The 15,172-nt window shown below is 45.4% G+C and overlaps 1 protein-coding gene across 2 annotated transcripts in view; it reads right to left on the reverse strand.

The window, feature by feature from the left end:
- The window catches only part of DEPDC1B (DEP domain containing 1B), a 274,836-nt gene that overhangs the window by 7,670 nt on the left and 251,994 nt on the right, over positions 1 to 15,172 (reverse strand). For both annotated transcript variants that reach the window (XM_085631495.1, XM_085631491.1), the window contains one exon: positions 5,647 to 5,841. In XM_085631495.1, coding sequence (XP_085487621.1) covers positions 5,647 to 5,841 — 195 coding nt within the window. The remainder of the gene's footprint in view (positions 1 to 5,646; positions 5,842 to 15,172) is intronic.

Raw genomic sequence — 15,172 nt, forward strand, 5'->3', positions numbered from 1 at the left:
TTATGCAAAGGACAACCCATTGAGAGATGGTACGTTTTTGAACAGCCCGGCCTTTCTTGGCACCTACATATCCAATAAAGCGTTGATCATCCACTTGGAAATATTTGGTGCGGTCAAGGTAAAATGATAGCGCACGTTTAGGGTCCAGGCAAACTAGTCTCTACTTTTTCTTGGAAGGGTGCTGAAGTGGGAAAAAAAAGTGGGCAAGGTGATCGATTGTCCTACATGAAATGGTGTACCCACTTTAGGAAGGAACGAAGGCCTCGTACTAAGCACCACTTTGGATGCACAGAGAAGAAAGGGGGCTTGGAAGACAAAGCTTGAAGTTTACTCATCCTGCAAGCAGAGGTGATGGCCACAAGGAAAGCAGTTTTCAGAGTAAGGAGCATAAGAGAACATTTATGAAGAGGCTCACAGGGAGCACACAAGATATGTTCGAACAAGATTCAAGTCCTACTGGGGCATTATGAAAGTAATGGAGGAAATAAGATGAGTAATGCCCTTAAAGAATCTTTTTACAATAGGAGACTTGAATAAGGATAGCTGATCTGGCAGCATAAGAAAAGCAGAGATAGCAGCAAGACAGCCTTTGAGAGTGCCTAGAGCAGAACCCTGCTGGGCCAAAGAAAGGACGTCTGAAAGAGTGACAGAAAGGGGATCCACAGCTTTTGCTGTGCACCATGCCACAAACTTGTTCCATCTGCAGGCGTATACCGATTTAGTGGAGGGACACCTGGCTGCCAAGATGACATTACAGACTTCGTGCATAAGGTTGAAAGGTGTAAATTGTCGCCGCTCAATCTCCACGCAAGGAGATGGAGACTAGACAGGTTTGGGTGAATAACCATCTCCTGCTGCTGTGAAAGAAGATCCTCCCGAAGGGGCAGTCTAATCTGAGGATCGATGGCCATGCTCAGGAGCTCGGGGGGTACCAGACTGTCCATGCCCAGTCCGGAGCCACAAGAATAACGTGGGCCCGGTCGCGCTTGATCTTCTTGAGCACTCTGGGCAGAAGATGTACAGGCGGAAAGGCGTACAGGAGGCCACAGTTCCACTTGCGAAGTAAGGTGTCGCAGAGCGAGTGCCGCCTTGGAAACTCCAGTGTGGAATACTATTTACATTGAGTGTTCTCTTCAGTGGCAAACAGATCTAAACAAGGCTCTCCGCATCGCTGAAAGAGACCTTGCACAGCCTCTGAATGAAAACGCCATTCGTGTTCGACCAAGCACCGACGGCTGAGTTCGTCCGCCCTGGCATTCAGAGAACCCGCCAGGTGTTGAACCACCAGGGTCATGCCCTGATGTTCCAGCCATGTCCAAATGCGAAGAGCCTCCTGACATAGGGTCTATGACCCCACCCGCCCGGTTTGTGGCAGTACCACATGGCGGTGGTGTTGTCTATGATCACCTGCACCACCTTCCCTTTGAGAGAGTGAAAGAATGCCTTTAGTGCCAGTCGGATCACCCGAAGCTCCAGAAGGCTGATCTGAAGCCCGGACTCTGCCGGAGACCAGATGCCTCTGACCTCTGCCTCTCCTAGGAGACCGTCCCATCCCAGCAGTGACGCATCTGTCACCACTGTTAGATCTGGTGGGGGGGGGGGGGTGGGGAAGGGGGAGGAAGAGGGATCTGCCTCTGGCCCAAGCTTGATTCATTATTAAGGCTCCCTGTTTTCAGGTTTTACGGATTTTAATAGATAAATACAGACAAAAAACAATGTTTTCTGTCTGCATTTATTTCTAAAAGGATAAATACAGAAAAATTGGGTTTCTTTTAAGTGACTCTCCGTGCTGTCTTTCATGAATTGTAGCCCAACAGCTGAGCAGATGGACATCATGGAAAATTAAAAAACAGGATGAAATTTTGTTAAATAATGGCATATGTCAACATACATTTGTGGTATAATGCTACTATTTGGTGGATGTATTATTACGTAAAATTTGGCCTCTTCAATAGCTAAAACATGACAGACATCAAAGTATCAGTGCGTGTCTATAAGTTAAATGAATATGGAAATGTACAGTTTTACAACTTCATTCATACACTAAAACACAAATTAAATACGGATAAATACAGATAAAATGGCCCAAAAATAAATATGGATAAATACACACGGAAATGTTACAAAAATAAATACCATAAAACCGGGAGCCCTATTCATTATGCACCAATGCAATTGTTGTGCCGTTCCCACAGGTTCTGAACGTAGTTCGAGATTCCCCTGATGCTGCGCCAATTGGAACTCCAGGTCCAACTACAGAACCCGCATATGCCACCTGGCTTGATCCACCGGCAGGAGGCCATGAGACCCAGCAGCCTCAGAGTCCTTCTCACCGAAATCCGGGATAGAGGCTGAAACATCAGTCTTATAGCCCAAATATCCTGGACTCTGCTCAGGAGGATAGGCCTGAAACTGTACTGTGTCCAGAACAGCGCAGATGAAAGGGAGTGTCTGAGAGGGAGTCAGGTGTGACTTTGGCACGTTTATAGTGAACCCCAGCGAGTGCAAGAGGTCTGCTGTAGACTGGAGGTCTGACACGGCAGACTGGGGCGAACTCGCCTTCAATAGCCAGTTGTCGAGATAGGGAATGACTGGAACCCCCTGATCTGGGCAGATGAGCTGTGACCACCACCATCACTTTTGTGAACACCCGAGGGGTGCTAGTAAGGCCAAAGGGGAGCACAGTGAACTTAAAGTGCTCCTGGCCCACTGTGAACTGTAGATGGCGTCTGTGGGCTGGCATGACGGGAATATGGAAATAGGAGTCATGCAAGTCCGACGCCACCATCCTGTCTCCGGGGTCAGGGACAGACAGACCCTGAGCCAACGTGAGCATTTTGAAATTCTCTTTCCGGAGGAAGCGGTTGAGGGCCCTGAGGTGTAGAAAAGGAAGTAGGCCTTTGTCCTTCTCGGGCACCAGAAAGTAGCGGGAATAGCAACCACAACCTACTTCTGGCGTAGGGACCCCCTTTATAGCTCCCTTGGCCAAGAGAGCTGAAACTTCCTGGCGGAGAAAGTGCCATATGATCCTTCGACATGCGATCGAAAGACGGTGGCATGTATTGAGAGGTAGTCTCGAAGGGGAGAGGGTAGCCCTTTCGGACAATTTGCAAAACCCACCTGTCCGATGTGATGGATTACCAGTCGAGGTGGTGATGGCGGCGATGGCGTTGATGGGCCTGAAACATCGGACTAGGAACGTTTTGAGGCTGCAGCAGGGGAGGAAAGGGTAGACTAGCCCGCCCGCTGAGTCCCAGTCCCGCAATGTCGATGGGTCCCGTGGCCATGCAGTGGCTGGGCAGCTTGTGTGAGCTGGTGGCTACACTGGCCCAGACACAGTTAGGTGCCCCTTACGTAGCCTTGAAAGGGACGAAAAGCAGACTGGAGTTGGCAAGAAGACGAGGCCCAAAGATCTGGTCGTAGCCCGAGAATCTTTAAAGCGATCCAGTGCAGAGTCTGCTTTGTCGCCAAAAAGACGACAGCCATGAAAGGGCATGTCCATCAAGGTTGACTGGACATCCCCCAAAAAGCCAGATGTCCTCAACCAGGCATAGCGGCTAAGGGCTACAGACGTGGCAATCGTTTCGCCCTGTGAGTCGGTGGTATCCAGTCCACATCTGATCGTGAATTTGGCTGCATCTCTCCCTTCCGCCACTGCCTGGGAGAGAACGTCCCAGGCCTCCTCCGGGCACTGAGCCAGCACCTGCGCAACCATAGTCCAGATTGTATGGGAGTATCTGCCTAAGAGGCAAGTGGTATTCACGGACTGCAGTGCCAAGCTGGAGGAAGAGAACATACGCTTCCCAAGATGGTCCAGCTTCTTGGATTCCCCATCTGGAGAGGCAGAAGGGAATGTGCCCTTTAAAGAAGACGCTTGGACCACCAAGCTCTCGGGGTTAGAGTCCTGGGTTGGGAACCAGACGGTGGCCACGGGCAATCGTCCTCTCCACAGAAGCCCCTGTGACGGGCTTGGACCAGGTGCCAAGGAGGACATCAATGAGGGCTTCGTTAAACAGCAATTGGGGTTCAGAAAGACGCTGCAGGATGAAGCACCTCTGTCAGGAGGTTAGTCCTGATCACCACCAAAGGGAGATGAAGGCTCAAGACCTTGGCCGCCCTTCTCACCACCACAGCATAGGACGCTCCCTCCTCCGTAGCCACGGTAGGGGGAGAAAGCAAGCCAGTGTCTGGAGAAGTGTCCAGACCACTAGCATCACCCAGGTCATCTTGCCAATCAAGTTCTTCCAGCTGGTCACTTAAAGGGTCCAGCGACCCCTCTCAGTCCTTATCACCACCCTCTGGTCAATAGGGAACACCAGGGATGAACAGGGGAACAAAAGTACCATCCAGCGTGGATTCAGATGCAACCCCACTGGGTCCGGCTCCAACTTGGGGATGAGGATGGGGACACGAGTGTTATCGTTGGGACCAGCGCCAGGGAAGGTTGAGTGAGATCGACCCGCATCGTTCAGGATCCAGGCCTGGATCCACGGGGGTCCCCCAGTGACAGGGCCGGAGCCGCCGGCATCTAAGGCTCAGGACCCCTGACCCGCTCTGCAGCCCAAAGACGAGGTGTAAGGCCTTTTAAAACTGTCAAAGTTGGGCAGGGGACGCTCCGGCTCCCGGAAATGGGGGGGGGGGGGGGGAGGTGCAGTCGTCCCTGAATGAGGTACTGGAGACCGAGCCTTTGAGCGATGACGCTCCGAATCCCGCGTCGCATCAGCCGAACAACAGGGAAAAGGTGAAGAGCGCTTGTGCTTCTTCACCTTCTCTTGTTTTGACTTACCAGATGACCTAGATGACTTGGAGTTCAACGGGGAGTGGGGGCTCCGCGAACGGCCTTGAGACCTTTCTCTCTAACACGACCAGGAACGACACGCAGCCGACCGCTGGGCCTCCAACAACTTTCAGGACCGCTCCCGCAAAGTCTTCGGATGCAGGTCCTGGCAGTTGGAGCACAATTGCGGGTCATAGTTGCGCTCCAGACACCACAAGCACATAAGGTGCTGGTCAGTCACTGACATCTTGTGACAGGACCCGCAAGGCTTGAAACCGATCCAACGTTGGGACATCCTCGTGCACCAGGAGTCGATGGACTCGAAAAGTCTTCGACAAAACGTTGACAAAATGGCAAGCCAAAAAGTGGCAAAGGGGTAGCTCTCTCAGGATCTGCACTAGGCTTGCGTGGAAAAATAAAGAACAGATGGCAGGGGCGTCATCTACGTAGGCACCGCAACAGCATCCCGGCGACCACGATGCCAAGGACGGATGCGGAGTCGACCGACGCCACCTACCAACGCACAGAGGTACTGATAAAGAAAAATCTCTGAATCCAGTCTGACACCTGGGGGAAATTCTAAGGTAAGGAATCCTCAACTAAGTGTCGCTTTCAGATACATGGTTTTGGCATTTCAAAAATAAAAACAATGCAAATGGGGGCATTAACCCCTTGTGTGCCACGCCCTTTCCCCGCCCTGTGCCGGGCTTTCCATTAGCAGGCGGAGTTCATGACGAGATGGTCTCGTCATGGGCACAGCGCAACCGCGGCCCATGACGAGACCATCTCGTCATGGGCACTGAAGGGGTTAAACAGGCGGAAGCTGTCTTTGCTGAAGCAATCCACTTTACTCGTGTTCATTTACTAACCTGCTTTAGCCTCTTCTTCTTGTCTTTCGTCGACAGTTTTGCATTGGTTATAATTTCCTCCAGTAATGTGCTCATAGGTTCCAGCGCATTGTTTATCTTCTGGTATTCAAACTCGTCAGTACTGATTTGGGGCACAAAGGAATGCGTAGGCATGCTTGTAATGGTCGTGTCCATATCAGCCCCTGGATATTTGATCTGAAAGAAAATATTCCTAATCATTATTGCCGATATTTTCAGGTGCAGTCGAAATAAAATGTTGCATGTGCTCAAGCCACAATAATAAACGGAAATATTTGCAAGAAATAAAAAAAAAAAATATATATATATATATATATATATATATATATATATATATATATATATATATATATATATATATATATATATATATATATATATATATATATATATATATATCACTAGCCAAAGTTAGCATTCAAGTTGTGGTTTTCGCTGCCATACAATGGACTTTTATACTTTTTTATAATACATGGATGTAAGGAAATTACTTTTTGTATGGTCAATCCAAGTTTTTGGAATGATGCTGCTGGTTTTTCGACTCGGAGAGTAAACTGAGGCCTGTTACCCAGACCTCAGTGTCTGTACCCTTACCCTCCAACAGGTATGTTGAATTGGTCCAACCTAATTGGCTACAATAAAGCACCTATAAGTCCCTAGTAAATGTTACAGGAAGCCACAAGGGTGCTGGCCCAAAAGGCGAGCTTGAAAAGAGAAGTCCCCTTTGAAGGGTAAATGGGTATCACTTGGGAGAGGGGCTGTTCCATTGCTCAGGCAGACAGGCTGGCACTAGGGACAGGAGAGGGGGAAACCAGTTTCCGAATTCGTTTTCCAGGTGCGTGTAGCCCCCTTGGTAGCCACACCTCTGGGTTGGGCTAGGGAGCGCCACACTGGGAGAGGAGTCCTGTCACGCTGGAAGTGGGCAGAATAGTGCATCAGGGAATGCCCAGATGCCATACTTCATAGGAAGTGGTCCTCAGGTCGAGGGAGCCAGGTAGCCATTTGGCCACCAACCGCATTTTGCTCAGAGGGCATTTTCTGAGCATAGGTAGGGCATCCTGGGCTCCTCGAACTCCGATCAATTGGAGTGAAAGAAGGACCAAGGAAGGACTCCTCTGCTGCACAGCGGAACAGGCAAAGAGGCTGCACTGATGTGGACTGCAGCTGCTGCATAAACATGGATAGCAAAGGAGAGGAACTGTTCCTACCAAGCCTTGCGGAAGGAGAAGTTGTCTCCAGAGCCCAGCCAAAGCCAAGAGACTCCGAGGGCCAGTGGACTGGCCTTCTGTTTACAGCACATGGACACAACAGCTGAAGAAACCTGCTGGGGAAAGTTGGCAGCCCAAAGTCTTCAACCCGCCATCAAACACCACAGTGTAGCGCTAGGGACCAAGGCCCAATGCATCAAATTGCACTCAAGTTTGCTGAGCCTGGGAGTGTTGTCGGAGTACAGCTGGGACCTCCAGAAGACTAATTATCGACCTAGGAAGGATTGGCATGTGAATGCGATACTGGGCTACCGGTAGTCCAGTGGCGACTGGACTTCTGCCAGCATCAAGAGGACTTCGAGGGACGTCAATCCTCTGACCAGGATCACCTCAACCCCTTTGTGGACAAAGAAGTAGTCACAGTAAGACCCCAATCAACCGCATAGCAACCACAGCATCCATTGAGCATCCTCAACATTTCCACAGCATCCTTTAAGCATCCTCAACATCCTTCATCCCTTGCATCAGGATCACTTCAACAGGATAAGTGCCTGGAACAGGCTAAAGACAGCTTCATCTGCTGATGTAACATTTCCTGAGGACCGGGCTGGGCCCCCTGATGAACTTTTACTGGAGTTGTTCACCTAAAGTGACTCCAAGTGATTGCATCACAACTTTTTAGTGAAAAAGTTTCTAAGTGTCAAATTTGTTTAATTTGGCAATGCTTGTTCATGATGGAGTGAAATGCTTTTACTTACTATACCTTGTAAATTCTATCTCCGGAACACCCAAATCTTTTTTTTGTGGTGTCTAAAAATATAGGTTATTTTTATAAACTGGTGTCAAATTTTTTTGCTGTCTTGTCCATATATTTTCCAATTGTTTTATAAAGACAGACAACTTTTTATACAGGGATTGCATAACTCCATTGCGAGGAAATTGGGTGTATTATATGCTGTGGTTGTGTGACTTCACCGTATAATACACTAAAACTCTTTATGACCCTTAGGTTTCTTTTGTCAGACCTTCAGCTCAACCCTGGGTAACTGCGGCTTATCAATTTATCTACACATGTAATGAATAATGATGAAATGTCCCTTTTAAGTAAAGGCTTATCGTATGTTTTAACGGAAACCACAGATTTCTTTAAACTACAAACGGAGTTACATAAATTCTTTAGGACACTAAGGCTTACAGTGTTCTTTAGCAACCAAGAAGAACCACCCCCAACTCCTAGATCTTTTATGAGACCCAAATCTACCTTCATACCAACCAACAGTATGATGCCTGCAGAGATTGTAGCCTTCGAAAAAGGGGTCTTGGAAGACATCTTGAAACTAAAAGAACAAAAAACATTCACGCCATATAATATTACCAAACCTGAACGGAATGCACTCATTACCTTGAAAAATAATCAAAACATCATTCTGAAACCAGCAGATAAAGGTGGACGGATCGTCATACAAGAAAGAACCAAGTATGAGGCTGAGATAATGAGACAAATAAATAACACCCAACATTACAAGAAATTACCACGTGACCCCCTGGTAGACATCCAGAAGTTGATAGAAGCAACCACAAAGAATGGCCTTGATGAAGGATTTCTGACCAAACATGAATTTGACTACTTAAATTAAGGACATCCTAGGACCCCTGTCCTATATACCTTACCTAAGGTACACAAAGATACAACCAATCCACCAGGGAGACCCATCCTGTCCGGATGTGGGTCTATATTGGAACCTTTGGGACACTACATCGACAGCTTTATTAAAACATACGTCCCTCTCCTACCCACCTACGTCAGAGATAGTACATACATGATTAATCTAGTTGAAGGTATGGAATACAATACCATGGAAGAGATACTAGTGACTATGGATATAGATTCACTATATACTAATATCCCACAAATTGACAGCATAAATGTTATCCAAACCATCTTGAACTGCCGTCCAGCACCATCTAGAGTTCCCACTGAGTTCATAACCAAGCTGTTAGAAATAGCACTCACCAAAAACTACTTCAAATTCAACACCAGCTATTACCAACAATGTTCGGGAACTTCGATGGGGGCTATTTTTGCACCAAATCTAGCGAATCTCTACGTAAGCGCTCTTGAAGAGAAATATATTAACAACATAACCAACCCATTTTTCACCAGCATTAGATGCTGGAAACGCTATATCGACGACATTTTCTTCATCTGGACCGGGACAGAAGAAAATCTAGAACGGTTCATCGTATACCTACATGATTGTCAGTCAGCACTGACCTTCACACATCACAAAGACAAGCAAATGGTCCCGTTCTTAGACCTAAAAATTAGATGCTGTAACAACCATCTGAATACAACACTATATCGCAAACCTACAGACAAACACGCTCTTACAATACAACAGCTTCCATCCTAGGGCACTGAAGGATGGTCTACCATATGGCCAATTCTTAAGGTTGCGACGCAACTGTACGGAGAAGGAAGACACTTCCTCAGAGAAGCCAATATACTAAGCAACAGACTACGCGAAAGGGGATATCCTAAAAGATTAGTCAAGACATCGATGAAGAGGGCCTGGTTTACCCCACGTGAATCACTTCTCATGAAAACCGAAAAAGACCGCACCAAACGCAGTGTTTGCGTCACCACCTTTTGTCCTTTAAGTACCCAGGTACAGAAAATCATTAAAAAGCACTGGCCTACATTAAATACATTGAGTTCATGTCAAGAACTACCGATGTTCTCTTTAAAAAAAAGGCAAGAATATCAAAGATCATTTGGTGCATTCAGACATTAGTGTTATCCAAGCTAAAAACACCATACGTGAACTTTGGTCACTTCCCCCACTGACAGGACACTATAAATGTGGAAATTGTGTAGCCTGTAAGTTCTCAGTAGAAACTAAACAGTTTGTCCATGGCAACACACAGATTACACTTCGCAACCTAACAAACTGTTCAACACCTAATGTGATCTATTGCATATGGTGCCCCTGTGATCTGATATACATAGGCCAGACTACACAACCAGTAAAAGCATGCATTGGCCAACATCGAAGCCGAATCCGATGCCAGGTAGAGAGCGCTCCCCTAGTAGACCACTACAAAGAGAAAGCACATACAGCAGATGACTTGAAATGGCAAGTAATAGAAAAGGCTACACTACCATCTAGAGGCGGAGACATTTCACTAATTTTACAAACTCTAGAGTGTAAATGGATAGATAAATGTGGTTCTATTCGTAAAGGGTTAAACAGCATTGAAGAATGGCGTAGGTTTATTAGCCTGCATTAAGACATTGAATCCCACATTAGAGTTAGACAGGGCCCTGTCTTCACTCCTCTATGAACACTATATATACAAAATATGAGATGTGGAAAGATAATCTGACTGTAATGCTTTCATTTACTATAGATCGACTCCTTATAGTAGATATTCAAGTAAATATGCCATAAATTGTAACGTCTTACTGTATAGATAATGTAGTGTATATATTTGTATTTTATTTGTTTATCGATACTATTGATTTGATTTCAATATTCATGTAATTGTTACTGTGTGTCTTCTTTATATGTACATTTGTTTGTGGTGCACGTGTGCCTACTGTGTCCACACACGCTTATCCGCCGTTTTGTAAAATGCCGGTGAAGATAGAACGAGGTAATCTGACCAATGGCAATTGATAGGAAAGAGGTTGTACCCTATGTTAGTGGCCTAAATAGTCACCAGTGAACCAATATATAGATGGATAACATGAGTATATAGTCTGCCATTTATCCATTATTACTCATAGGAGATCAATGTATCCCCGCCCTTGATATGCCATTGTATGCATTTATTGGATTCATACACCCATCTATGTAACAATATGGCCCCCGCTCCATTGCCTATGGAAACGCGTTATTTTGCCTTGTCTAATATCTACGGAAACAGTCATTTATCAGCAACCTTGCTGCATTATGACCGTTGCTTTAACATACTATACAGACCATTCACTGTATATATACACGTCACTGTCATTTATTTATAATTCATTAAATTCAATTTAAGTGCGCGTATACTACTCTGAAATCACACAATCTGTACAGAAGACCTCGATACTAATTGGAAAATACAAGACGCAGCACACTAGTCCACAATAAGTGGCCGGCAACATACACATGCCTATTCTAAAATGGCGGCCACAGTTACTGGGTGCTATCCTCACTGTCACGCAGTAACGTGACCAATTTCCAGTCGCGTATTTTGAATAATATCCCACAGCCGAGGTCCGACACTCATGAATCACCGCTCGACTGAGGTCCCCACGGCGACGCTTTAGTAAGTAGATTATAGATACTTCTAACGCTGCAACAGTGTCAATATACAACTGACACGGCTCTAGTATTATCGTGGTAGTTATATCGTTATTATTACATTTTTTTCAGCTCGTCCCGGCACTGCATTTAATGAAATTATTGCATCAGGCCACATCCAAGGGTTTTAACCATTTACCCGTAATGACCATGCAATTTACAGATCCATCCAGCAGTGAGTTCTGCCTTTGAATTATTTAAACATATAGGCTGTAACATGTTGATATATGGTACTACATTGAATTTATCATTAATATTACAGGCTCAGCTATTATGCTGATCTGATCCTCGGTTCCCCAAGATCCAACAGCAATTATCCTTTCCGCTACCAACCATCCTGTAATAGATGCCCTGTGCTGTACTGGTAAGCAATAGTACACACAACCACTAAGCCCTAATCACCACCACCTTGCATTCCACCTCCCTAATGCATTCTCTTTCCCTTATTCAGTTCCTAGAAACGTTGTCCTGAAGAGACCCCGTATCAAGAGAGGGTCGAAACGCCGTCGACAAAAAAACAGAAGTGAGAGAGCCTAAAATAATTTATTCCTTATTGTGTACAGCTCTCCTTTTGATGTTTTTTCCAATAACCAATTCCCCACTTTTTCACTTGTTTTCACTTAATGCTCACTAAGTCAGGTTATGGTCACTCCACTGGGACTCTCGTATCACTCACATTGTGCTATTATATGCATAACTTAAAGAAAAAAAAATTGTATAATGCAATACATTTGTGGTACAAGCTGTGAATGCATAATAAATGCCACTTACTTCGGCTGGAGTAAGTAAAAAATTGATTTATTGTTGTGATGGGCTTGCTTAAACACTATTTATGGTAAAGTGTACCTGGACCTATCCAAAGGTTGTATTGGATATTAATATTGTGAATCAAATTGAGTTTGCGCAAATAACTTTATTTTGCATATCAAAAAATTGTTTAATGAATTGAGTTCCTTGTGAACACTTGTTTTTCTGGCATAACTGCGGCTCTAAGCAGCAATGCTTACACAAAGCAACATTTGTAAATCATTTAAACAGTACTCAAAAAATTGTTCCTTACGTGTGGGAGTAGTTTTGCAGATTGAAGATTTTCTGGATTTTAATGCTGTTCATTATTGCGCGATCTAGTGGTTGGATTAGGGATAGTCCTTTTCGCTCTTTTTTTTCACGACCATTTTGAGTTCTGTTCCTTCTCCGTGCAGCCAGCCAATGCCCAATTAGAGTCATTACGTGCTCGTCATCTGAATATTTTAATCAGGCGTCCTTCTGGCTGTAGCTTACTTTGTGTCTGGTAATTATTTTATTCTCCCTGTTGCATATCTGACAGAGGTGGGAGGGTCGCATTTGAACCCAGAAAGTCTTGAAGCTGTAAAACTACTACTGCAGGTAAGTACCATTTTCTTTTGCAGCATACATCTTTCTGCAGTCACATGCTGTGCATAGAGTATGTGGCAGTGTTCTCTTGTCCTGAGGAAGATTTGGTAGAGAAAAAGTGTGTTTGCAACAAGGTGTTTAATTCCTACTGCCCCACCTGGGCTTCCTTGCTTGCTTGGTGCAGGTGTGCAGGGAAGACCATTGTCAAGAATCAGGACACTTGTTCAGTGATGTGGAATATAACCTAACTCCTCAGTGCATGTCGAGTACAAAGAGTGTCTCTTTATTGAGACTCCCTTACTTGTACTCCTGGAATATAGTAGTTGCATTGGTAGACACTCCCATAGAAGCGTATATCTGCGTCATGTGGGAGAGACAGCGCTTGGCTTCCTGTTCCTGACTGGTTGCACGCCCCCTTTGTGTGATCCCCGATTGCCTTGTGTTCCAACCTTGTTCGTTCTTTCTCTCTAGAGTTTCTGAAAACCCTGCACTCTTGTATTTTTTGGTTTCTGCGTGCTAAAAGATATTCCTTTGCCCCCTTTGTTCCTTGCCTTTAGACGGCTGCCTTTTCTCTGACCTTCTCCGTGCCGTCTCAAGGCTATTGATACATTGTTTCCGCTTTTCGCGGGAATGTTTACCCTCGCAGTTCCCGGCCCGCAGTTAAGGGATAACTGCTACATGCAAGATACATTCACTCGCAGTTCCCGGACGGCGGACGTGGGAAGCTGGATACGTTGTATTCAGCCACCTTAGGCCTCAGACATTCTCAAAGACACGTGCTCTATGAGTGATCATTTTTTTTGCTGCAAGCAGTACTTCATTGTTTTTATGGGTGTATCACAAACTTTCATTTAATTCACTCGCTCCTGCATTATTAGTTTTGTGAGCAGCCCGTGTTGGAGCTTTAATCTTCCCTTCCTCCTACGAGTTTCCAGTGACTGCTTTGTCTTTTGGATATGCTGCTTCCTTTGAAAGCTTAAAGCTCCACTTTCCCATTACTTTTACGTACCCTTTTTGGAAGACCAGCTTAAGTACTGGTAAAGAATTATTTACCAGATTTTGGTCATAGAGTGCTGTTAACTCTAGACCATAACTACACTGGCTCTGAGAGAAATTCATTGGTAAGTGGAATTATCTTTGTACTGGGCATGCACTAGGACTGAATGTGTTAGTCTCTACTAGATTAATTATTATGGGGCTGATTGTATTCCAAATTCCCTTTGAGTTGCCGCTGTCATTGCATCATCTCTTGGAGTGACCGGTCATACCTACAAGGGAAGGAGTGGACGGTGGCTATTCTCTTCCCCCTTATCACCCCTTGAGCAGTGTTCTAAATAGAGAACAGGTCATATCTTGTTGGGGAGCAGTTCTGGAGGAGTGTGGGGAATTCTCTTCGTTCCCGTGGAACCCAACTTGTTTCAGGTTAGAGGGATCTAGTGTGTTACAGAAAGCCAAGCCCACAAAATATTATTCCACCCGAGCGAAGATGAATCCTGAAGGGGCGTGTTCTCCCATGAATGTCACCCTACAGTCTACATTACAAAGCCCCTCATTAAAGAAGCTTGCATCAGCCTTTGTAGATTTGCAGTCAGAAGTAGGCAGGTTAAGGACCAAGAACCAGTGCCTTCATGCGGAGTTGGTTCAAGTTAGAAATCAAGCCTCAGCAGACACCAGAGCATCAAGGCCCATTCGTAAGAATAAGAGCTATATTCAGCCAGCATAATTTACGGTTCCGTCCCCTACTACTAGCTCTATGCCCAAAGAGGAAGGGAGCCTTCCCCCTCTGTCCACTTCACAGTCCACACACCTATTCCAGTCCCTCTAGCCATGCCAGAAAGGTTCAATGGTGACAGTGCTAAATACAGTTTATGAATCAGTGCAAGTTACAATTTCTTTGTAAGGCCGCCTCGTTTCCTGATGATGCCGCTAAAGTGGCCTTTGTCATTTCGTATTTAACTGGCAGTGCAGCTAACTGGGCGGTGCCCCTGGTAGAAAATAATAACCAGTTGCTTTATGATTTTACCCTGTTTCAGGAGAAAATGCGGAGCCTTTTTGCAAAGCATACCTTCATGCAGGCAAGCAACAACAAGTTTCTAAATTTGAAACCGTGTTCTAAGGATTTACTCACATATATTACGTGTTTCAACAGACTGGTCACAGAAACATTGGCCCGAAGAAAAGAGGACCTCTCTATATTACAGAGGGCTTTGTGATTAATTGAAAGACCTCCTTTCTCAGATAGTGGATCCACCAGAAGATTGCCCCCCTTTCATAGATCTTGTGGTAAAACTGGATTATAGGTTGAGTGAAAGGCGAGATGAGAAATCCCACAATACACGCTCTCACTTCTTAGTAGTAAAGAGTGACAGAAAGGAGAGTAAAGAAACCAAGGATAGCTGTGAACCCATGCAGATAGGGGGTGTGAGAGGTCCCCTGTCTGTAGAGCAGAAAGAGAAAAGACACAAGCTCAATTTGTGTTTGTATTGTGGGAAAAGCGGACATTTTGCAAGAGAATGTCCTGTAAAACCTTGTGCTCCATGTAAAGCTGTAGCGGGAACAGACTACAGTATGACA

Source organism: Triturus cristatus, chromosome 2_1, assembly GCF_964204655.1.
Source record: "Triturus cristatus chromosome 2_1, aTriCri1.1, whole genome shotgun sequence".
Taxonomy (NCBI): Eukaryota; Metazoa; Chordata; class Amphibia; order Caudata; family Salamandridae; genus Triturus; species Triturus cristatus.